The sequence below is a fragment of the Trachinotus anak genome, unplaced genomic scaffold (assembly GCF_046630095.1).
Source record: "Trachinotus anak isolate AG129_WGS33_773 ecotype Australia unplaced genomic scaffold, CSIRO_AGI_Tana_v1 ptg000021l, whole genome shotgun sequence".
NCBI classification, from domain to species: Eukaryota; Metazoa; Chordata; class Actinopteri; order Carangiformes; family Carangidae; genus Trachinotus; species Trachinotus anak.
The window spans coordinates 5,407,249-5,432,641 of NW_027273872.1; the positions used below are offsets into that span (position 1 = coordinate 5,407,249).

The following is a 25,393-nucleotide window of genomic DNA, read 5'->3' on the forward strand; positions in this document are numbered from 1 at the left end:
TTTACTCAGTTAAATGTAAAGAAAATTATTTAAATGTATTACTTAAAAAACTTACTAATAAATTACATTATACAGACATGTAGGACAACTGCTGTTATAAATGGTGTTTGGTGTTAGCATGGTAATTACATTTTCTTAATAAATATCAAATGTCTGTTTACTGTATTTTATTTACCTTTAATTATCAGAAATGTTGCTGTTAAAAATTCCATATCAAGCCATCTCACTTTTATACAGTAGTACAGTCCAGTATCACTTAGCTCTGCTTCACTTATATGCAGAAGAAAAGTTCCAGGCTCTTGTTTTGCTGTGATGCGAGGAGTCTCATGAACACCGCCATCATCAAATGAAAATGTTCCTCCCAAGAATTCAGGCAAGTTTCCAGAAACAAGCCTGATCCAAAATAAGTTGGCATTGTGATCAGATGTCTGGCGGGTACATGTCAACTTCACATCATCTCCAACATCAACAGTCTTTGTCTCAAAGATCAGATCATCTGTGCATCCTAAAAATACAGGTCGATAGAGATTAATAACAGAGATAGATTCATTTATGGCCTGCGCTAAACTGATGCAAGAAGATAAATATTAACTTACAACATATATTCCAGAATATATATGGAAAAAAGCTGTCTTTATATACTTACGTGCTGCTCTGAGTAACAGCGCTAAAAGGAATATGATCAGCATTTTCCTGAGACTGCAGTTAATTTAAACCCTATTTTAAGATGATTTGCCTTAATGTAGTTGTGTAAAGTGGGAGGGAACAATGTGAGAGCAATCTGATTGGCCTCTCATCATGCTGGTCTTTCAGTTTGCCACCACAGTGGAAATAATATCGACTATCTTTCCGGGTTAAACACATGAAACACCAACAACAAGCTTTTGTTTCATGTTTGTTTCAGGTTTCCGTAACTGACACTGAGAGTGAACACAACAGATGGTTTGATTTGATGTGAGCAGTAAGTGTGCAGTGATCCACAACTATTTCATTTAGATTTACACGCATACTACTTCACCATTGGTGTAATTTTACCGAGAGAGGGTCATGAATTAGAGAACACAAGGGGGCAAAGAAGAGACAATATGACTCAATACTGCACATTTTTGTGTTGTACAACTATTGTATATTGTTTTAATTCACTGTTGTATGACCATATTTATTGGGGTTGTAACGCAGTTTTTTAGAAATGCTGAAATAAATGGCAGGTGCAATTTTTTTAGATTCACAGGTTTTGTCCCTGTCACACATCAACATATTTTACTAATGTCACTGTTTGTCCCATAGTGTGATCCATTAACCAACAATACACAGCACACAATCAAATCAAAAGAAGTTCAGAGACATGTTGCCAAACTAAACGTTAAGTTCAGATGTGATGATTTCAAATGTTCAGTGCCATTTTTTTCATGATATTGATTAAGGTGAGAAAAATATGGTGATGGTAATTAAGTAATTAAATCCTCTGCACACCTAAAGTCAACAGGTGTTCTAACTGATGTTTTGTTTCACCTCTTCTCAGAACTGTGGGTGTGTGCACTTGATTGACACATACTAATCAAACTATTGGTTTTGTTGTTGGGCAATCAACATCTTTATCATTCTCAGTAGTACATCGAGTTTGATGACACCATGTAATTTCCTTTAAAGCTCCACCCAGCCTCCACCTCACCAGAGGCCCGTTCAGTCAGGGTGGTTACAGTAGTTCCTACATTGCCACTAAACATTATCGCTTGATGTAAATGACTCACAGCAGAAAAGTCAGTTTAATTCTGAGAGCGACGTAATCACTGCTACTCTACATGTTTCTGTGTCCAAACATTTACATTTAATAATTGTGGGATTTATTTCTCAAAACGGCTGCTGTCCGACTCCCACTCCCCTCTACCGTCACTCATGAACAAGACCCCGAGATAGTTAAAGCCCTCCGCTTGGGGCTCCAACTCCCAGCTTACCCAAAGTGCGCACTCCAGCCGTTTGTGGCTGAGTACCATGGCCTCGGATTTAGAGGTGCTGATCCTCATCCATGCTGCTTCATACTTGGCTGCAAACCATCCCAATGCCTAGGACCACATCATCCACAAAAAGCAGAGACGCAACCCTGAGGCCACCAAACTGGACACCATCCGCCCCTTGGCTGCGCCTAGAAATTCTGTCCACAAAGATTATGAACAGAACCGGTGACAAAGGGCAGCCCTGGAGGAGTCCCCTCTCCAGCACCCTGGCATATGCCTTCCTGGGGTGGCTGAGAAGTGCAATCCCCTATAGTTGTTACACATGCTCCGGTCCCCCTTCTTAAAAAGGTACACGTCAGCTGTCTCCGGAGACCCACAGGCTAACCAAGTCCGATAGGACTCCTTCTTCAGCTTGGCAGCTCCCCTTACCACAGGTGTCCACCACTGGGTTTGGGGGTTACCACCATGACTGGCACCAAAAACCTTGCAGCCACAGCTCTGCATGGCCGCCTCAGCAATGGAGGTGCAGAACATGGTCCACTCAGACTCAGTGTCCCCATCCTTCCCCGTATCAGAGCAGTATCAGGGCAGCGTCAGCAGTGATGCTAACGCTAAACTGGTCTGTCGTGGTGAAGTGAGAGCTGAGCCAGAAGGCAAAGCTCTCAATTTACTAGAAAGAATGAGATCACGGATACAAGCAATCAAAATGAGTTTTCTCCGGAGGGTGGTTGGGCTCTCCCTTAGAAATAGGTTGAGAATCTCAGTCATTCTGGAGAGGCCCAGAGTAGAGCTGCTGCTCCTCCACATTCAAAGGAGCAAGTTGAGGTTCAGGCACCTTGTCAGGATGCCCTCTGACGCCTTCCAGCGGAGGTATTCCGGGCATGCCCCACCGGGAGGAGACACTGGGGCAGACCCAGGTCACGCTGGAGAGATTAAATCTCTTGTCTGGCCTGGGAACGCCTCGATATCCTCCCAGAAGAGCTGGTGGAGTTGGCTGGGGAGGTGTGGGCCTCTCTACTGAGGTTGCTACCCCAGTACAACTCAGCACTAAAAGTAAGTAAATTTGTGTTTGATAGATTATTTCTTTTTTGTAACAATGCTTCTTGGCAATGAATCTTATACTGTTGGAAAGCCTGTTCATTTCCCTTTTAAATGGTACCACATTTGTAAGGAACATGCATTTGTGGGATGAGCAGCAGAGCTGAATATGTGGGTCGCGCCCATGAAAGATTTGCCAAATCTTCTCTGGCAATGCCAAACAGCTTTTTTTTGCGTTAGACTCTTGTTTGGTGTTGTTTGGTGGATTGGATGATTGAAGTCCGAAGAAACAAGACATACTGGCAATTTACCAATTTATTAATTTAACAAACAGGAGCCTCAGTAGCGTGGAGAAGAACCATACACAGCCACAACAGCCTGGCACCTACTCCTCATGCTGGTCACCAGCCTGGTCACACACTGCTGTGGGATGGCATCCCATTCTTCAGCCAGCATTTGTTGCAAGTCAGCCAACATGGTTGTGTTGGTCACTCTGTCACGAAGTGCTCAAGGGGGTTGAGGTCAGGACTGCTGGCAGGCCATTCCATCCTCTCCACTCCCAAATTCTGGAGATAATCTCTGATAAACCCTGCTCTGTGGGGGTGAGCACTGTCATCTTGAAGGATAGAGTTCAGTTCCAGACTGTGGAGATATGGGATTGCCACTGCAGAATTTCAGCCCGATATCTCTCTGCATTGAGATTGCCTCCAATTGCCGCACACCATCACACTGCCTCCACCAAAAGATGTTACTCTATTGGTGCAGCAATCACCAAAGCGTTCTCTGCGTCTTCTCCAAACTTTGACTCTACGATCCAAGTGCCGTAGGCAGGATCTGGACTCATCGCTGAACTCATCCAGTGCACGTGTTGCCGACACCAGCACAAACGGGCCTGACGGTGAAGGGCAGTCATGGCAGGCCTCCTGGCAGCCCTATGAGATCGGAGATTGGCTGCGTACAGTCTGTTCCGGATTGTCTGGGCAGAGAGCCATCGGGCATATCGTCCTGCAAACCTTGACTGCAAATCTGTAGAAGACTGCATATGGTTTCTAAGTGCTGACAAGATGAAGAAACGGTCTTCTTGGGGTGCCGTCTTCTTGGGACACCCACTTTGTGGCCTGTTTCTGACATCTCCCGTTATGTGGAGCTTGGCCTTCAGTTTGCAGATGGTACTAGGGCTCACTCCAAATAATGCCGCAACTTGGTTTCGTGGAACGCCAGCTTAAAGTTGCCCTATCACACGGGCCCTATCCAGATCAGTCAAACGTGGCCTGCCGATTATTGGAGCAGACACCAACTGACCACTGTAGCAGGGCCCATGCTAAAAGGTGCTGACAATCAGGTACCTGTGGATACAAGAAGCTGAAAACAAGAGTCAATAGCAACAGCAAAAAAAGTTGTTTGGCATTGGCAGGGAAGATTTGGCAAATATCAGCTCTACTGCTCATCCCACAAATGCATGTTCCTTACAAATGTGGCAACATTTAAAAGGGAAATAAACAGACTTTCCAATGGTATAACATTTATTGCCAAGAAGCATTGTTACAACAAAGAAATAATCTACCAAACACAAATTTCCTTACTTTTTGTGCTTAGTTTAGATGGATGGATGGATGGATGGAACTCCTTCTGCTGCTGTTCAAATAGCACCAAACACAAAATAATCATTTTTTTCATTATCCTGTAGCTCTGTGGCCTCAATATCACTATCAGTGTTATTGATTAAGTTAGATTTGATCAAAACAATATTATTTGCTCCCTCCTTACATCATTGTCATCAAAATCAGATTTAAAAAAAAGTTTAAAATACAACAATTTTTTTTACCTACATTAACTGATTTGAGTTCTGAACCCCAAAAACTTTCAATTATAAATGTATGATATGTATGTATATATATATATATATATATATATATATATATATATATATATTAGTTAATATCAAAATCTACCATCCTACAACACTGTCACCACTCAGTTACGCTGCCATTTGCCACAGTGATACACAAAGACAGAGGAGCCTTAAATATTGTATGAACCAATTCAGAAGCTCCACATCATCAGTGATGACCCTCCCACTCTTCATTTCACTTCAGCAGGAAGAGCACAGATACAGAGCTTCATTTATTTTCAAGACGCTGCTGAAAGGCAGTAGCAGAGCATCATGATAGTATCATAGAAACAAGCACAACACAAGTCGTGTTTTGTTGTTTTTTTTTTCAAGTTTTTCTCTTGCAGTAAAAAATACCAAGGTGATCAACATAAACAAATCCTGGCTGATGCCATGTCACAGTGTTGGAAAGAATCAGCAACAGTGACAGACTCTGTCAGGTTCACACTGGCCAATGCAGTTCATGCAGTTCATGGCAGAGCCGCCCCTGATATGTTTTTTCTAAGTTTGTGTTTGTATTTACATTTATTATTTTGATAAATATCAATTTTGAAATACGAAGTAGGCTAATGATGTAGAATTACTTTACTTGCAAGTAAGAAAAATATTATGAATGTTTTTCCGGCTGTGTCTGTATCATGGTGATGACTGAGGTCTGGTCAGGTGGTGACCGAGGGAATTTAGTGGCAAAGCCGGACATCTTGGTGAGAGACGCTTGGTAAAACATCATGGAAAACAATCGTTGGAGCAAATAGAAAGCCAGAAAAAGAAAAGAGAAACCAACATTTGGAAAAACATACCATCTATCTCGACTTTTTTCAAAAGTGGGCTTGCTAGCATTAGCCTTGAGAGGAGAATGCTAATGTTGAGGAGGAGGAGGAGGAGGAGGACAGTAACACGGCAGAAGCCACGAATGTAACTTCAGCTGAGCATCAGCATGAAACAGAGGCAGAGAGCCACAGCTCTGTGACAGTCACCTGTCCAACTGCCCCACTTCCATCTCTACGTGAGCCTGATACTGATGCAGATGGCAGAGACCAGGTGGCAGGTAGGTTACCAGTTTATCAGTGCCACAATTCATCTGTTTCTTTTTACCTGTTTCAACCAAAAGTTACTTTTAGCTAACACTTTAAACCATTCAGACCAGGCACCAGGATAAAGTGATTCTGGGAGAAGTTAAAAATTTTAAATATATTAAAATATTGATTTAACAGCATGACTAAAGAACAGCAACACAATGTCTATATAGTATTTTTCTTTGGTAGAACAGCATTGGTTGTTTATGGGAAACGTTTAGGTGTTACATCATTGCATCTCTACGCCAGGATGTGTGATATGGTGGAAACCCTGTATGATACAGGTTACATATATTATTATATATTTTAAATCTAACTATGCAGAGCAGTATGAATCGATAACTGTGTGTTTGTGTGTGAGATGGAAGAAGCCCATTCACCTACAGTCTGTAGCTGAACGGCATAAGCAAGCACATACTGCCCCACCTCCACCAATACAGTTCTTTGATACAGATTCTTCGATCACACACACACACACACACACATACTGATCGATTCATACAGCTCTGCAAAGGTAGACCTAAAACATATAGAAACATATGTAACCTATATCAAAAAGGATTTCCATCATATCACACATCCTGGTAGAGAGATGCAGTTTTATTTCCCTGGGAGCTGGTGCACATCTCAGGGCCAGTGCCTGTTTTCTCCTTTTGTTTTAACTGGAGAAGTGAGCCACCTTCTACCATGACACATAAAATGACATAGAATGATATACCTCAGATAAACCTCTCAAAGATTTCAAGCAAAAAAACAGAGAAATGAAGCAAGAATTAATAGATATGAGATATGCAGTGCTGAAAAATCACCCATATTGAAATATGGATATTTATCCATCATGATAATCCATGTTTTATTATATAATATCAGCAAAAAAGCAATACAGTTATGGAAAGAGAAAATATAATGTCACAATGATACATTAAACCTTATTAAGATTATCCAAATAAATGTTGTGACCAATTGTTACCCATCAGATGTGAAAATGATGTGACACAGATATAAATTTTATTAGCTTTAACTTGCAAGTAAACTGTTTGGATTGTTAATCTATCGCAAAAGTCCTGACACCAGTGTAGACCGTCTCTCCCTCTTCTGTTTTTACATTCCTTCTCTCTGCTTTGCCAGCTTTCCTCTTGGTGAAGGTTGCAGCAGAATAAGTCAGTGAGTCCTCCTCTCTCTGAGAACATATATAATGAAGAAGGTTATGAGATGGTAAAATCTAATATCATTTACAAATGCAAGAAGAAAATATGCCAATGACTATCCAGCTACATACTTTCTTTATATAACTTACCTGCTGACTTTGCTGATAACCACTGACTGTTGCAGCATCTGCAGCTGTGTAGATTTAACATGAAAGATTAATTTACTCAGATGAGTCATGTAAATCATGTGAAATGATCTTTTGCAAAATACTGTTTGATGTATAAAAACTTTACCTTTACCTTTGCAACAATCACAAGTTTTCTTCTTGAGGATATAAATCAGGAAGGCGACACCAATCAGACTTAAAGCCAGAGTAGCAGACAACACAAACAGAACTGTATTGGCCTTCTGCAAATCCCACATGTTGAGTTCTGAATCTATATAAAGACCAAATAATGAAAGTTAATTCTGATTTGATAAGTTGTGACGATGCAATAGAAATAAATATTTTGTGATATATGATATTAATAGATTCCATCAGTTTCCAAAATTAAACAAACAAATATGTTATATTCACAATTATGTAGAAATGTTCTGCAGTTACCTTCAATGTCCACTTTTGTTCCATTTCCAAATAATATCTCTCCACACGTGGCCACAGCACAGTAATGAGTCCCAGCATCAGAGGAGCTGACGGTCTTGAAGAAGTTGTAGACACATTTCTGTGTCGACTGAGCCTCAGGACTCTTTTCACATTGATCACCACTGTTTCCATGAGCATAAATTAAACTGGGATGAGATTTATTTGATCCAGCTCTGAACCAGTACACACTGTGATCTCCTGGACATGTTTTCTTCTCAGAGTCAGAGAGGACTGAACACTGCAGAGTCACTGAGTCTCCTGGATGGACTGGATCAGATGGAGGGACTTGAATAATGGTAGTGATATCAGGTTCTGGTCCTGGTACTTCAAACACAAACATGCACATGCTTTACTCAGTTAAATGAAAAGAAAATTATTTAAACATATTAATGTAAAAACTTACAAATAAATAACACAAATACTATCTTAATATAGACATGTAGGAAAACTGCTGTTATAAATGGTGTTTGGTGTTTACATTGTCTTAATGAATGTCAGATGTCTGTGTACTTTATTTTATTTACCTTTAATTCTGAGAAATGTCCCTTTTAAAAATTTCATATAAAGTACGTCTACTTTTATACAGTAGTACAGTCCAGTGTCACTTAGCTCTGCTTCACTAATATGCAGAAGAAAAGTTCCAGGCTCTTGTTTTGCTGTGATGCGAGAAGTCTTATTAAAGATGTCATAATCAAATGAAAATGTTCCTCCCAAGAATTCAGGCAAGTTTCCAGAAACAAGCCTGATCCAAAATAAGTAGGCACCATGATCAGATGACGGGCGGGTACACGTCAACTTCACATCATCTCCAACATCAACAGTCTTTGTCTCAAAGATCAGATCATCTGTGCATCCTAAAAATACAGTTAGATAGAGATTAATAACAGAGATAGATTCAAATATGCCCTGTGCTAAACTGATGCAAGAAGATAAATATTAACTTACAACAAATATTCCAGAATATATATGGAAAAAACCTGACTTTATATACTTACGTCCTGCTCTGAGAAACAGCGCTAAAAGGAATATGATCAGCATTTTCCTGAGACTGCAGTTAATTTAAACCCTATTTTCAGATGATTTGCCTTAATGTAGTTTTATGAAGTGGGAGGGAACAATGTGAGAGCAATCTGATTGGCCTCTCATCATGCTGGTCTTTCAGTTTGCCACCACAGTGGAAATAATATCGACCATCTTTCCGGGTTAAAGAGATGAAACAGCAACAACAAGCTTTTGTTTCATGTTTGTTTCAGGTTTCTGTAACTGACACTGAGAGTAAACACAACAGATGATTTGATTTGATGTGAACAGTAAGTGTGCAGTGATCCACAACATTTTCCTTTAGATTTACACAATTGTTTATGGACTTTTCAGCTGAGACTATATTTAGTGTCATTATACCTGGAGAGGGTCATGAATTAGAGAATTTTCCTTAACACAAGTGGGCAAAAAATAGACATTATGACTCACATTTTTCTGTTGTACATCTTTTAAGTGTTTTTATAATTCACTGTTGTATGACCATATTTATTGGGGTTGTAATGCAGTTTCCAGAAACGCTAAAGTTCAGATGTGATGATTTCAAATGTTCAGTGCCATTTTTCTTTCAGGATATTGGTTAAGGTGAGAAAAATATCGTTATGGTAAAATAACTGATTCAATCCTCTGCACACCCAAAGTCAACAGGTGTTTTTCCTGATGTTGTTAAATGTAATTTCTTCTCAGAACTGTGGGTGTGTGCACTTGAATGACACATACTAATCAAACTAATGGTTTTATTGTGGAGCAACAAACATCTTAACATTATCACTGATTGTAAATGACTCACAGCAGAAAAGTCAGTTTAATTTTGAGAGCGACTTGATCACTGCTACTCTACATGTTTCTGTGTCCAAACATTTACATTTAATAATTGTGGGATTTATTTATCAAAACTGCTGCTGTTGCTGTTCAAATAGCACCAAACACAAAATAATGAATTTATCCTGTAGATTTGTGGCCTCAACACTATCAGTTTTATTGATTAAGTTAGATTTGATCAAAAAAATATTATTGCTCTCTTGTGACATCACTGTCATCATAATCAGAAAAAAAAAGTTTAAAATACAACAAATTTTCTACTACATTAATGGTGATTTGAGGACGAATACTGAACCCAAAAAGCTTTCAATTATAAATGTATGATATATAAGTATATGTAATATATCAGTTAATATCAAGACCTAACATCCTACAACACTGTTGTCACCACTCAGTTAAGCCACCATTTGCCACAGTGATACACAAAGACAGAGGAGCCATCTTAAATATCATATGAGCCAATGAGAAGCTCCATGACCCTCCCACTCTTCATGTCAGTCACTTCAGCAGGAGGAGCACAGATACAGAGCTGGGGAGGTGGTTGTGGTCTCACCATCCATCCTCTATACTTCATTTCTTTTCAGGGTGCTGCTGAAGGCAGTAGCAGAGCACAACTCTCACAGTATCATAAATACAAGCACAAACGATGCATGGAAACTTAAGCATTGTCGTGGCTGTGGTTTCAAACTAACGTGTAAATACAAAGCGGCTTTTCTCCTTCTCTCACTCTCTATTTTAGCCTCAGGCAGCTGGGCTTGTGCTGCTGTTTTATAGTTTTTAAAAAAAGGCTAGTTGAACACCACCACTGTATACTGTATTGTTGTGATGACTATTAATAATATCGCATCAATTAAAAGGGGACATTAAAGAGTACAAGAGACACACACACACACACACACACCTGCTCACTCATGCTGTGCTATGACCATTTTTAATTGCACTTTTCTGTGGTTTGATGCCTTTAACTGGTAGCTGCTGTGAGATGGGGGAGGTGTTCATCATTCACTTGTCCCCTCCTGTTTTTTTGGCGGCAGTTTGTACTGTGATTTTAAGTTTAGTTTGTCACATTATCAACACACATAGGTTTGTTTGTCTTGTTAAAGTCTGTTTCGATGTGCATCACTTGGTGCAGTGATGGACTGACAGCCTGTGTAAATTAATGCTGAATGAACTGAAACCCAACATTAAAACGAAACTTGAACTAAAATAAAATCTGTATATTTTGTAGATGTCTGTAGATCCATCTTTAAAAACATGAGAAAAACAAACATTATTTGTACTTTAAATGAGAACATTAGAAGGTATGTAAAACTAAAACAAACATTTCAGTTTGATCACCTAAAAGTAGCTGCTGAAGCTTCATGTAGCTCCTCCTTCACTTCATATCCTGTTGAAGCTCATAGTCAGGTCTGTTCTTAGTAAACATGTTCAGTGGTTGGTCAGAGGGTGGAGAAATGGCCCACCACAAGCTGTGTGTGTCAGTGTAGCTGCTGCATGTGGCTTTGCTTGTTGTTCTCCAGGCAGACATGCAGAATATCTCTACAAAGTGATGTGAGATCAGAGAGACAGATGAGTTTATTAATGTCAGTGCCTGCACCCTGGTATTTTTAAATACAGTATATATTTTTAACAAAGTAACATGAATTGTATCTACAACATAAAAATGTTTCTAATATGTTTTTGTTTGCAATGACAAATCAAAACATCTATTGTGAGAATGGGTCTATGAACTGATTCATCTGGGAACAATCAAGAAACAACTTCAGACTGTGAACAAGACCTGGGTCAGCAAGACTGGTTTACAAAGCAAATGACACATAAAATACAGGATGGACAGACTTCAGTCAGAAAGAAACTGGTGATGCTGATCAAGTAAACATGGTCTTGAGTTCACATTTGTGCTTTGTGTGGAAAAACTCCTTCAGTTTAACTTTAACATTTCACTTTGCACAGAAGAAACTACTGAGAACCATGAGAAAAGAAACATGCAGTTAATTTTCTTCATGTTTTTCTAAATAAAATTGTAATTGATACAACTCATTACCTGTTTCATGGGTTGATGAACCTGAATCGCTTCGTAATGACAAATTTCACATCGTTAAGAGCTGTGTCCCTCTGTCTCTCTCACACATACATTTATCTTTGAATTCTCCACAACTCTTGATTTTCTGAGGTTTTGCTCACATTTCCTCTCACCTTTGATCTGCAACTGTCCCTCAAACCCACAGACTACCACCCACGCTGCCACCAACATGACTAGAAAAAATCCTTCTGTGAAGGTCCAAATATCACCTGTTTTGAAAAGCACTTCTCCTTATGTGGATATTTACTGAGTTTTTCAAAAGCCCATGAAAAGCCAGCCAACACTGACAGAAGAAAATACAGCTTTCAGCAACTCCAGCAGTGTCACATTTACACATTGCATCTCATTGGCTACTACACTAGCCACCACTACATTGAAATTTGAAATAGTTTGAAAATAGTCAGCATGATCACACAACAAGGGGGCGCCTTGGTGGCGCATCTGGTAGAGCGTGTACTATTAAGACTTTATTAAGACTAAGTCCTAACTGCAGTGACCTGGGGTTCGATTTCGAACCGTGGTCCTTTGCTGCACGTCATTCCCCCTCTCTCTCTCCCCAACTTTTCTGTCTCTCTCACTGTACCTATAAGTAAAGCCCTAAAAAGCCCGAAATAATAATAATAAAAAAAGATGTGGAAAAAAGAATGATCACACAACAAAAACAATAAGGAAACACACATAAATTCATTTGTAATACATTTACTTACAACAGGTTCAGGGTGATGTGATGTCTGTCTCCAAATGAGATTCGTGCATAAACGATGAGACAAACTCACTTTCAAACATCCCCTGATCAGACTTTCTCTCTCCTGATACTGGTTAGAAGACAGGGCACCGACTGATACTGATACTGATCCAAAATATTATTTGCTCTACTGTCTGTCAAAAGGGAATAAAATGCCAAATGCCAAATGCAAAAAACATTTGTTTTTCACAAATTTAAAATCTATAAACCTCTCTGATATTCGATCCACCTAATGTATTGGTGCTAGCACTGATTAAGTGGATGTGATTGATAGCAGCAATGGTTATGATTCTGTATTTCAGTATTTCTTCCTATTCGAGCAAGAGAGAGAGAAAGATGCAACAAAGGTTCCTGGCCTCACTCACACTGGCATTTTGCAGTTCATGGTCACTACAGAGCCGCCCCGATATGTATTTTCTACGTTTTTGTTTGTATCTACTAGTCAAAGATACATTCAGTGTAGCTACTTTGAAATGTAACGACAGTGGCAATTAATTTTTTTAATAAATATCAAATAAACTAATTGACCTTGTGAAGTTTTGATCTACAAAGTAGGGTAATGATGCAGAATTACTTTGTTTGCAAGTAAGAAAAATATTATGAATGTTTTTCCGGCTGTGTCTGTATCATGGTGATGACTGAGGTCTGGTCAGGTGGTGACCGAGGGAATTTAGTGGCAAAGCTGGACATCTGGGTGGGAGATGCTCGCTAAAACATCATGGAAAAGAATCGTTGGAGCAAATGGAGTAGCAAACAGAAAGGCAAAAGAAGAAAAAAACATTTGGAAAAACATCTATCTCTACTTTTTTCAAATCTCTGCTTGCTAGCATTAGCAACAAGCCTTGAGAGGACAATGCTAATGTTGAAGAGGAGGAGGAGGAAGAGGACAGTAACCAAAAGTTACTTTTAGCAAACAGTTTAAACCATTTAGACCAGGCAACAGGATGAAGTGACTGAGAGAGATGTAAAAAATGTTAAATATATTAGAATATTGATTTAACAGCATGACTAAAGAACAGCAGCACAATGTCTATATAGTGTTTTTCTTTGGCAGAACAGCATTGGTTGTTTATGGGAAACATTTAGGTGTTACATCAGTGCATCTCTATGCCAGGATGTGATGTGGTGGAAACCCAGTATACCCCCACCTCCACCAGTACAGTTCATTGATAAAGATTCCTCTAACACACACACACACACACACACTTCTACTGGTTTCAATGATGGATGGGGACCAACCTTTTGAACATTACTTGTGGGGACCACCCTTTCTAAAGGTCCGAAAGGTGTGAAAAAAATTAGGTACGCCAACTACAGCCTTGTTAGCTCAAACACAACTTCAAACATCTGAATTGAACACACACACACACTATGATCGACTCATTCCACTCTGCATAGGTAGACCTCAAACATATAATAACATATATAACCTATATAAAAAAGGATTTACATCATATCAAACATCCTGGTAGAGAGATGCAGTTTTATTCCCTGGGAGCCGGTGCACATCTCAGGGGCGGTACCTGTCCTCTCCTTTTGCTTCAACTGGAGAGGTGAATAATTTTGAGTTTACTCACAAATATCACACCGCCACCTTCTACCATGACACATAAAATGACATAGAATGATATATTTCAGATAAACCCCGCAAAGATTTAAAGTAAAAAAACACAGAGAAATGAAGCGAGAATTAATAGATATGAGATTTGCAGTGCTGAAAAATCACCCATATTAAAATTTACTGGATGGATATTTATCCATCATGATAATCCATGTCTTCTTATAAAATATCAGCAAAAAAGCAATACAGTTTTGGAAAGAGAATGGAAAAAATATAATATCACAGTGACACATTAAACTTTATTAAGCTTATCCAAATAAATGTTACTTTTTGTTACCCATCAGATGTGAAAGCGATGTGACGCAGATATAAATTTTATTAGCTTTAACTTGCAAATTAACTGTTTGAACTGTTAATCTATCACAAAAGCCCTGACACCAGTGTAGACCGTCTCTCCCTCTGCTGTTTTTACATTCCTTCTCTCTGCTTTGCCAGCTTTCCTCTTGGTGAAGGTTGCAGCAGAATAAGTCAGTGAGTCCTCCTCTCTCTGAGAACATATATAATAAAGAAGGTTATGAGATGGTAAAAGCTAATAACATTTACATATGTAAGAAGAAAATATGCCAATGACTATCCAGCTACATACTTTCTTTATATAACTTACCTGCTGACTTTGCTGATAACCACTGACTGTTGCAGCATCTGCGGCTGTATAGATTTAAGATGAAAGATGAATTTACACAGATGAGTCATGTAAATCATGTGAAATTATCTTTTGCAAAATACTGTTTGATGTATAAAAACTTCTGTTACCTTTGCAACAATCACAAGTTTTCTTCTTGATGATATAAATCAGGAAGACAACACCAGTCAGACTTAAAGCCAAAGTAGCAGACAACACAAACAGAAGTGTATTGGCCTTCTGCAAATCCCACATGTTGAGTTCTGAATCTATATAAGGACCAAATAATGAAAGTTAATTCTGATTTGATAAGTTGTGACGATGCAATAGAAACAAATATTTTGTGATATATGATATTAATGGATTCCATCAGTTTCCAAACATACAAATATGTGAAATTCACAATTATGTGGAAATGTTCTGCAGTTACCTTCAGTGTCCAGTTTCATTCCATTTCCAAATAATATCTCTCCACACGTGGCCACAGCACAGTAATGAGTCCCAGCATCAGAGGAGCTGACGGTCTTAGAAAAGTTGTAGACACATTTCTGTGTCGACTGAGCCTCAGGACTCTTTTCACATTGATCACCACTGTTTCCATGAGCATAGATTAAACTGGGATGAGATTCATCTGATCCAGCTCTGAACCAGTACACACTGTGATCTCCTGCACATGTTTTCTTCTCAGAGTCAAAGAGGACTGAACACTGCAGAGTCACTGAGTCTCCTGGACGGACTGGATCAGATGGAGGGACTTGAATGATGGCAGTGATATCAGGTTCTGGTCCTGGTATTTCAAACACAAACATAAACATGCTTTACTCAATTAAATGAAGAGAAAAGTATTTAAACATAATAATTTAAAAACATACTAATAAATAACACAAATACTATCTTTATATAGACATGTAGGACAACCTGATGTTATAAATGGTGTTTGGTGTTAGCTTGGTAATTACATTGTCTCAACGAATGTCAGATGTCTGTGTACTTTATTTTATTTACCTTTAATTCTGAGAAATGTTCCTTTTAAAAATTTCATATCAAGTACGTCTACTTTTATACAGTAGTACAGTCCAGTATCACTTAGCTCTGCTTCACTTATATGCAGAAGAAAAGTTCCAGGTCCTTGTTTTGCTGTGATGCGAGGAGTCTCATTAACACCGTCATAATCAAATGCAAATGTTCCTCCCAAGAATTCAGGCAAATTTCCAGAAACAAGCCTGATCCAGAATAAGGTGACATCATGATCTGATGTCTTGCGGGTACACGTCAACTTCACATCTTCTCCAACATCAACAGTCTTTGTCTCAAAGATCAGATCATCTGTGCATCCTAAAAATACAGTTAGATAGAGATTAATAACAGGGATAGATTCATTTATGCCCTGTGCTAAACTGATGCAAGAAGATGAATATTAACTTACAACATATATTCGAGAATATATATGGAAAAAACCTGACTTTATATACTCACGTCCTGCTCTGAATAACAGCACTAAAAGGAATATGATCAGCATTTTCCTGAAACTGCAGTTTATTTAAACTCTATTGTAAGATGATTTGCCTTAATGTAGTCATATGAAGTGGGAGGGAACAATGTGAGAGCAATCTGATTGGCCTCTCATCATGCTGGTCTGTCAGTTTGCCACCACAGTGGAAATAATATCGACCATCTTTCCGGCTTAAACACATGAAACACCACCAACAAGCTTTTGTTTCATGTTTGTTTCAGGTTTCTGTAACTGACACTAAGATTAAACACAACAGATGATTTGATTTGATGTGAACAGTAAGTGTGCAGTGATCCACAACATTTTCCTTTAGATTTCCACAATTGTTTATTGACTTTTCAGCTGAGACTATATTTACTGTCATTTTACCTAGGGAGGGTCATGAATTAGAAAATTGTCCTTAACACAAGGGGGCAAAAAAGGACCCAATACTGTACATTTTTGTGTTGTACATCTTTTGTGTGTTTTTATAATTCACTGTTGTATGACCATATTTATTGGGGTTGTAATGCAGTTTCCAGAAACGCTAAATAAAGTTCAGATGTGATGATTTCAAATGCTCAGTGCCATTTCTCTTTCAGGAAATTGGTTAAGGTGAGAAAAATATGGTGATGGTAAATTAACTGATTAAATCCTCTGCACACCCAAAGTCGACAGGAGTTTTTATTGATGTTTTATTTAATCTATTCTGAGAACTGTGGGTGTGTGCACTTGATTGAAACATATTAATTAAACTAATGGTTTTATTGTGGAGCAACAAACATCTTAACATTATCACTGATTGTAAATGACTCACAGCAGAAAAGTCAGTTTAATTTTGAGAGCGACTTAATCACTGCTTCTCTACATGTTTCTGTGTCCAAACATTTACATTTAATAATTGTGGGATTTATTTATCAAAACGGCTGCTGTTGCTGTTCAAAGAGCACCAAATGCAAAATAATGAATTTATCCCGTAGCTATGTGGCCTCAACACTATCAATGTTATTGATTAAGTTCAGTTTGAAACAATATTATTTGCTCACTGGTCAGATCACTGTCATCATAATCAGATAAAAAAAAGGACGAGTACTGAACCCAAAAAGCTTTCAAATATAAATGTATGATATATATGTATATGTAATATATCAGTTAATATGAAGATCTAACATCCTACAACACTGTTGTCACCACTCAGTTAAGCCACCATTTACCACAGTGATACACAAAGACAGAGGAGCCATCTTAAATATCATATGAGCCAATGAGAAGCTCCACATCATCAGTGACGACCCTCCCACTCTTCATGTCAGTCACTTCAGCAGGAGGAGCACAGATACAGAGCTGGGGAGGTGGTTGTGGTCTCACCATCCATCCTCTATACTTTCTTTTCAGAGCGCTGCTGAAAGGCAGTGGCAGAGCACAAGTCTCACAGTTTCATAGATACAAGCACAACACAAGTAGGGTTTCTCTTCTTTGTTACTTAGAGAGAAGTTTTTCTCTTGCAGTAACGTAGTAAAAATACCAAGGTGATCAACAAAAAGAAATCCTGGCTGACGCCATGTCACAGTGTTGGAAAGACTCAGTAACAGTGACAGACTCTGGCATCAGACAATGACTAAAGCAGAGTGGAGGTGTCTGCTACAACTTCAAACACAGAAAACAGATAAATGAACAAACTACAGAGTTAAAACTACAGCAAATATTTGTCAGATCAACATATTTTGTTTGGTTTGTGGCCGTCATCAAGGTCAACATGCTGTTGACCACAAGACAGAACATGTTGGTTTGACAGTAAAGTTGTTGTTAATACTACAGGTGTTATTGGAGTTGTGACACATATATGAAAAATTAGCACACAGTTATATTAATGATCATCTGAAACAACACTGTGTCCAGCCCCTGTAAACATAATACACACACACAGTGACATATACAGAAGGATGCACAGAGGAAAACTAATTTAAAACAAAAGCTTTGCAGTAAATACTTTCATCTACTCTGAGTCCTGTTTTGTACTTTGTCTTTTCTTTGTGTCCACACTGTTGCTGCATCTGACACACACAAATTAACACACATTTACAGTCACCACTGACAAACAAATGACGCATGGAAACTTAAGCATTGTTGTGGCTGTGGTTTCAAGGTGTAAATGCAAAGCAGCTTTTCTTCTTCTCTCACTCTCTATTTTAGCCTCAGGCAGCTGGGCTTGTACTGCTGTTTTACAGTTTTTAAAAAGGCCAGTTATACACCACCACAGTTTACTGTATTGTTATGATGACTATTAATAATATCACATCACTGAAAGGAGAAGTTAAAGGGTACAAGACACACACACACACACACACACACACACACACCTGCTCAGTCATGCTGTGTTATGACCATTTTTAATTGCACTTCTCTGTGGTTTGATGCTTTTCACTGGTAGCTGCTGTAAGATGGGAGAGGTGTTAATCAGTCACTTGTCCCCCCCTGTTTTTTTTGGCAGCAGTTTGTGCTGTGATCTTAACTTTAGTTTGTCACATTATCGACATATACACTAGGTTTCTTAATCTTGTTGAAGTCTGTTTCGATGTGCATCACTTGGTGCAGTGATGGACTGACAGCCTGTATAAATTAATGCTGAATGAACTGAAACCCAAAATTAAAATAAAACTTGAACTAATATAAAGTCTGTACATTTTGTAGATGTCTATAGTTCTATCTTTAAAAACATGAGAAAGACAAACATTATATGTACTTTAAATGAGAACATTAAAAGGGAAGTAAAACTAAAAGAAGCATTTCAGTTTGATCACCTAAAAGTAGCTGCTGAAGCTTCATGTAGCTCCTCCTTCACTTCATATCCTGTTGAAGCTCATAGTCAGGTCTGTTCTTAGTAAACATGTTCAGTGGTTGGTCAGAGGGTGGAGAAATGGCCCACCACAAGCTGTGTGTGTCAGTGTAGCTGCTGCATGTGGCTTTGCTTGTTGTTCTCCAGGCAGACATGCAGAATATCTCTACAAAGTGATGTGAGATCAGAGAGACAGAGGAGTTTATTAATGTTAGTACCTGCACCCTGGTATTTTGATAAATGATAAATGATAATACTTTTTTAACAAAATAACATGAATTGTATCTACAACATAAAATGTTTCTAATATATTTTTGTTTGCAATGACAAATTGAAACATCTATTGTGAGAATGGGTCTATGAACTGATTCATCTGGGAACAATCAACAAACTACTTCAGACTGTGAACAGAACCTGGGTCAGCAAGACTGGTTTACAAAGGTAAATGACACATAAAATACAGGATGGACAGACTTTAGTCAGAAAAAAACTGGTGGTTTTGATCAAGTAAACATGGGCTTGAGTTCACATTTGTGCTTTGTGTGGAAAAACTCCTTCAGTTTAACTTTTCACTTTGCACAGAAGAACCTACATAGAACCATTAGAAAAGAAACATGCAGCTAATTTTCTTCATGTTTTTTTAAATAAAATTGTAATTGATACAACTCATTACTTGTTTCATGGGTTGATGAACCTGAATTGCTTCGTAATGACAAATTTCACATCGTTAAGAGCTGTGTCCCTCTGTCTCTCTCCCACATACATTTATCTTTGAGCTCTCCACAGCTCTTGATTTTCTTTGTGGTTTTGCTCACATTTCCTCTCACCTTTGATCTGCAACTGGCCCTCAAACCCACAGACCACCACCCACGCTGCCACTAACATTACGAAAAAAAATCCTTCTGTGAAGGTCCAAATATCACCTGTTTTGAAAAGCACTTCTCCTTATGTGGATATTTACTGAGTTTTTCAAAAGCCCATGAAAAGCCAGCCAACACTGACAGAAGAAAATACAGCTTTCAGCAACTCCAGCAGTGTCACATTTACACATTGCATCTCATTGGCTACTACACTAGCCACCACTACATCCAAAAATGATTTGATAGTTTGAAAATAGTCAGCATGATCACACAAGGGAGCGCCTCGGTGGCTCACCTGGTAGAGCGCGTACCATTAAGGCTTTATTAAGACTAAGTCCTAACTGCAGTGACCTGGGGTTCGATTTCGAACCGTGGTCCTTTGCTGCACGTCATTCCCCCTCTCTCTCTCCCCAACTTTCCTGTCTCTCTCACTGTACCTATAAGTAAAGCCCTAAAAAGCCTGAAATAATATTAACAGAAAGATGTGGAAAAAAGAATGATCACACAACAAAAACAATAAAGAAACACACATAAACTCATTTGTAATACATTTACTTACAGCAGGTAAGAACAACAGGTTCAGGGTGATGTGATGTCTGTCTACAAATGAGATTCATGCATAAACGATGAGACAAACTTACTTTCAAACATCCTCTGATCAGACTTTCTCTCTCCTGATACTGGTTAGAAGACAGGGCGCCGACTGATACTGATACTGATCCAAAATATTATTTGCTCTACTGTCTGTCAAAATCTATAAACCTCTCTGATATTCGATCCACCTAATATATTAGTGCTAGCACTGATTAAGTGGATGTGATTGATAGCAGCAATGGTTATGATTCTGTATTTCATTATTTCTTCCTATTAGAGCAAGAGAGAGAGAAAGATGCAACAAAGGTTCCTGGCCTCACTCACACTGGTATGTTGCAGTTCATGGTCACTACAGAGCCGCCCCAATATGGATTTTCTACGTTTGCATTTGTATTTAAATGTCAAAGATACATTCAGTGCAGCTACTTTGAAATGTAAGGACAATTGCAATTTATTATTTTAATAAATATCAAATAAACTAATTGACCTTGTGAAGTTTTGAAATACAAAGTAAGGTAATGACGCAGAATTACTTTATTTGCGAGTAAGAAAAACATTATGAATCCAGTTCTGTCTATCATGGTGACAACTGAGGTCTGGTCAGGTGGTGACCGAAGGAATTTAGTGGCAAAGCCGGACATCTGGGTGGGAGACGCTTGGTAAAACATTATGGAAAACAATCATTGGAGCAAATGGAGTAGCAAATAGAAAGGCAAAAAAAGAAAAGAGAAACCAACATTTGGAAAAACATACCATCTATCTCTACTTTTTTTCAAATCTCTGCTTGCTAGCATTAGCAACGAGCCTTGAGAGGATGATGCTAATGTTGAAGAGGAGGAGGAGGAAGAGGACAGTAACCAAAAGTTACTTCTAGCTAACAGTTTAAACCATTCAGGCCAGGCACCTATTTAAGTATCAAACATCATGGAAAACAGGATTTCCACCATATCACACATGCTGGCAGAGAGATGCATTTTTATTCCTCTGGGAGCCGGTGCATATTTCAGGGCCGGTACCTGTCTTCTCCTTTTGGTTTAACCGTAGAAGTGAGCAATTTTGAGTTTACTCGCAAATATCACACAGCCTCCTTCTACCATGACACTTAAAATGAAAGAATGCTATACCTCAGATAAACCTCTGAAAGATATAAAGTAAAAAAATGCTGAGAAATGAAGTGAGAATTAATAGATATTAGATACGCAGTACTGAAAAATCTCCATTTAATCCATGTCTTCTCATAAAATATCAGCAAAAAAAGACATACAGTTATGTAAAGAGAATGGAAAAATATAGTGTCACAATGACACATTAAACCCTTTTATGACTATCCAAATAAATGTTGTTACCTATTGTTACCCATCAGATGTGAAATTGATGTGACGCAGATATAAATTGTATTAGCTTAAACTTGCAAATCAACTGTTTGGATTGTTAATCTATCACAAAAGGCCTGACACTAGTGTAGACCGTCGCTCCCTCTGCTGTTTTTACATTCCTTCTCTCTGCTTTGCCAGCTTTCCTCTTGGTGAAGGTTGGAGCAGAATAAGTCAGTGAGTCCTCCTCTCTCTGAGAACATATATAATAAAGAAGGTTATGAGATGGTAAAATCTAATAACATTTACAAATGCAAGGAGAAAACATGCCAATGACTATCCAGCTACATACTTTCTTTATATAACTTACCTGCTGACTTTGCTGATAACCACTGACTGTTGCAGCATCTGCAGCTTCATAGATTTAAGATGAAAGATGAATTTACAGAGATGAGTCATGTAAATCATGTGAAATTATCTTTTGCAAAATACTGTTTGATGTATAAAAACTTCTGTTACCTTTGCAACAATCACAAGTTTTCTTCTTGATGATATAAATCAGGAAGACAACACCAATCAGACTTAAAGCCAGAGTAGCAGACAACACAAACAGAAGTGTTTTGGCCTTCTGCAAATCCCACATGTTGAGTTCTGAAATTATATAAGGACCAAATAGGAAAAGTTAATTCTGATTTGATAAGATGTGACGATGCAAAAGAAACAAATATTTTGTGATATATGATATAAGTGAATTCCATCAGTTTCCAAAATTAAACAAATATGTTAAATTCACAATTATATAGAAATGTTCTGCAGTTACCTTCAGTGTCCAGTTTTATTCCATTTCCAAATAATATCTCTCCACACGTGGCCACAGCACAGTAATGAGTCCCAGCATCAGAGGAGCTGATGGTCTTGGAGAAGTTGTAGACACATTTCTGTGTCGACTGAGCCTCAGGACTCTTTTCACATTGATCACCACTGTTTCCATGAGCATAGATTAAACTGGGATGAGATTCATCAGCTCCAGCTCTGAACCAGTACACACTGTGATCTCCTGCACATGTTTTCTTCTCAGAGTCAGAGAGGACTGAACACTGCAGAGTCACTGAGTCTCCTGGACGGACTGGATCAGATGGAGGGACTTGAATGATGGTAGTGATATCAGGTTCTGGTCCTGGTACTTCAGACAAAAACATGCTTTACTCAGTTAAATGAAAAGAAAATTATTAAACGTATTACTTTAAAAACTTCTCTGTAAATTAAAGAAACATGTACTATCTTAATATAGACATGTAGGAAAACTGCTGTTATAAATGGTGTTTGGTGGTAATCACATTTTTTTAATGAATGTGAAATGTCTGTGTAAATTTTATTTACCTTTAATCCTGAGAAATGTTCTTGTTAAAAATTTCATATCAAGCAATCTCACATTTATACAGTAGTACAGTCCAGTATCACTTAGCTCTGCTTTACTAATATGCAGAAGAAAAGATCCAGGCTCTTGTTTTGCTGTGATGCGGGGAGTCTTATTAACACCGTCAAAATCAAATGAAAATGTTTTTCCCAAGAATTCAAGAAAGTTTCCAGAAACAAGCCTGATCCAAAATAAGTTGGCATCAGATGACGGGCGGGTACATGTCAACTTCACATCTTCTCCAACATCAACAGTCTTTGTCTCAATGATCAGATCATCTGTGCATCCTAAAAATACAGTTAGATAGAGATTAATAACAGAGATAGATTCATTTATGCCCTGTGCTAAACGAATGCAAACAGATGAATATTAACTTACAACATATATTCCAGAATATATATGGAAAAAACCTGACTTTATATACTTACGTCCTGCTCTGAATAACAGCACTAAAAGGAGTATGATCAGCATTTTCCTGAGACAGCAGTTAATTTAAACTCTATTTTAAGATGATTTGCCTTCATGTAGTCGCATGAAGTGGGAGGGAACAATGTGAGAGCAATCTGATTGGCCTCTCATCATGCTAGTCTGTCAGTTTGCCACCACAGTGGAAATAATGTCGACTACCTTTCCAGCTTAAACACATGAAACAGCAACAACAAGCTTTTGTTTCGTGTTTGTTTCAGGTTTCTGTAACTGACACAGAGTAAACACAACAGATGGTTTGATTTGATGTCAACAGTAAATGCGCAGTGATCCACAACATTTTCCTTTAGATCTCTACAATTGTTTATTGACTTTTCAGCTGATACTACATCACCATTAGTGTAATTTACAGAGAGAGGGTCATGAATTAGAGTATTTTTCTTAACACAAGGGGGCAAAGAAGAGACAATATGACCCAATACTGCACTTTTTTGTGTTGTACATATTTTGTGTGTTCCTTTAATTCACCTATTGTATGACCATATTTATAGGGGTTGTAACGCAGTTTCCAGAAACGCTAAAATAAATTGCAGGTGCTTGTTTTTTAGTGATTCATCGATACTGTCCCTGTCACACATCAACATATTTTACTAATGTCCCATAGTGTGATCCATTAAACCAACAACACACAGCACACAATCAAATCAAAAGAAGTTCAGAGACATTTTGTCAAACAAAACCTTAAGTTCAGATGTGATGATTTCAAATGTTCAGTGTCATTTTTCTTTCATGATATTGTTTAAGGTGAGAAAAATGTGGTGATGGTAAATTAAGAGATTAAATACTCTGCACACCCAAAGACAACAGGTGTTTTTACTGATGTTGTTAAATTTAATTTCTTCAACCTCCACCTCACTAGAGGCCTGTTTAGTCAGGGTGGTTACAGTAGTTCTTACAATGCCACTATACATTATCACTGGATGCAAATAACTCACAGCAGAAAAATCAGTTTAATTCTGAGAGCGACTTAATCACTGCTACTCTACATGTTTCTGTGTCTAAATATTTACATTTAAAAATTATGGGACCAACTCCCATTTTCCTCTACCCTCACTCGTGAACAAGACCCCGAGATCCTTAAACTGCTCCATTTGGGGCAGCAACTCGCCCGTGACCCAAAGTGGGCACTCTACCCATTTGTGGCTGAGTACCATGGCCTCGGATTTAGAGGCACTGATCCTCATCCCCACTTCTTCACACTCAGCTGCAAACCATCCCAGCGCCTGCTTGAGGTCACAGATTGATGCAGCCGTCCTCAAAAAGCAGAGATGCAATCCTGTGGCTACCAAACCGGAAACCCTCTGCCCCTCGGCTGTGCATAGAAATTCTGTCCATAAAGATTATGAACAGAACTGGTGACAAAGAGCAGACTTAGCGGAGTCCCACACGCACCAGGAATGAGTCTGACTTACTGTTGGCAATGTGAACCAAGCTCCTGGTCTTGTCATACAGGGACCGAATGGCCCACAGTTGCAGGCCATGAACCTCGTACTCACAAAGTACCCCCCACAGGGCACCACGAGGGACATGGTCGTATGGCTTCTCCAGGTCCACAAAACACATGTTGACCAGTTGGGCTAACTCCCATGCACCCTCCAGCACCCTTGCAAAGGTAAAGAGCTGATTCCTCTTGAATCCGAGGTTTGACTATTGACCGGACTCTCCTCTCCAGCACCCTGGCATATGCCTTCCCGGGGAGACTGAGAAGTATG

General features: G+C 38.6%; 2 protein-coding genes across 2 annotated transcripts; both read right to left on the reverse strand.

Moving 5' to 3' along the window:
* Positions 1 to 6,788: 6,788 nt before the first annotated feature.
* Positions 6,789 to 10,844, reverse strand: LOC139605840 (signal-regulatory protein beta-2-like). Its single transcript, XM_071457685.1, has 6 exons — positions 8,748 to 10,844; positions 8,277 to 8,606; positions 7,714 to 8,076; positions 7,409 to 7,546; positions 7,258 to 7,301; positions 6,789 to 7,140 (listed from the first exon to the last, which is right to left on the reverse strand). The coding sequence occupies exons 1-6, from the start codon at positions 8,788 to 8,790 to the stop codon at positions 7,006 to 7,008; spliced, it is 1,053 nt and encodes a 350-aa protein (XP_071313786.1). The 5' UTR covers positions 8,791 to 10,844; the 3' UTR covers positions 6,789 to 7,005.
* Positions 10,845 to 12,621: 1,777 nt separating this feature from the next.
* On the reverse strand, positions 12,622 to 22,517 carry LOC139606122 (signal-regulatory protein beta-2-like). Its single transcript, XM_071458144.1, has 4 exons — positions 22,149 to 22,517; positions 16,160 to 22,031; positions 15,689 to 16,018; positions 12,622 to 15,470 (listed from the first exon to the last, which is right to left on the reverse strand). Exons 2-4 carry the CDS (start codon positions 16,200 to 16,202, stop codon positions 15,040 to 15,042), a joined length of 804 nt encoding a protein of 267 aa, XP_071314245.1. The 5' UTR covers positions 16,203 to 22,031; positions 22,149 to 22,517; the 3' UTR covers positions 12,622 to 15,039.
* Between the last annotated feature and the right edge of the window lie 2,876 nt (positions 22,518 to 25,393).

Bases quoted from the DNA above. Each gene is read 5' to 3' on its own strand.
- LOC139605840 (XM_071457685.1), bottom strand. From the start codon at position 8,790: ATGCTGATCATATTCCTTTTAGCGCTGTTTCTCAGAGCAGGAC. The intron at 7,547-7,713 runs GTAACTGCAGAA...GTCTTTATATAG, and splicing joins AACAAAAGTGGACATTGAAG to ATTCAGAACTCAACATGTGG. The intron at 7,302-7,408 runs GTAAAGGTAAAG...AAATCTACACAG, and splicing joins AACTTGTGATTGTTGCAAAG to CTGCAGATGCTGCAACAGTC.
- LOC139606122 (XM_071458144.1), bottom strand. From the start codon at position 16,202: ATGCTGATCATATTCCTTTTAGTGCTGTTATTCAGAGCAGGAC. The intron at 16,019-16,159 runs GTGAGTATATAA...CTGTATTTTTAG, and splicing joins GCTGTTATTCAGAGCAGGAC to GATGCACAGATGATCTGATC. The intron at 15,471-15,688 runs GTAAATAAAATA...TTGAAATACCAG, and splicing joins AACATTTCTCAGAATTAAAG to GACCAGAACCTGATATCACT.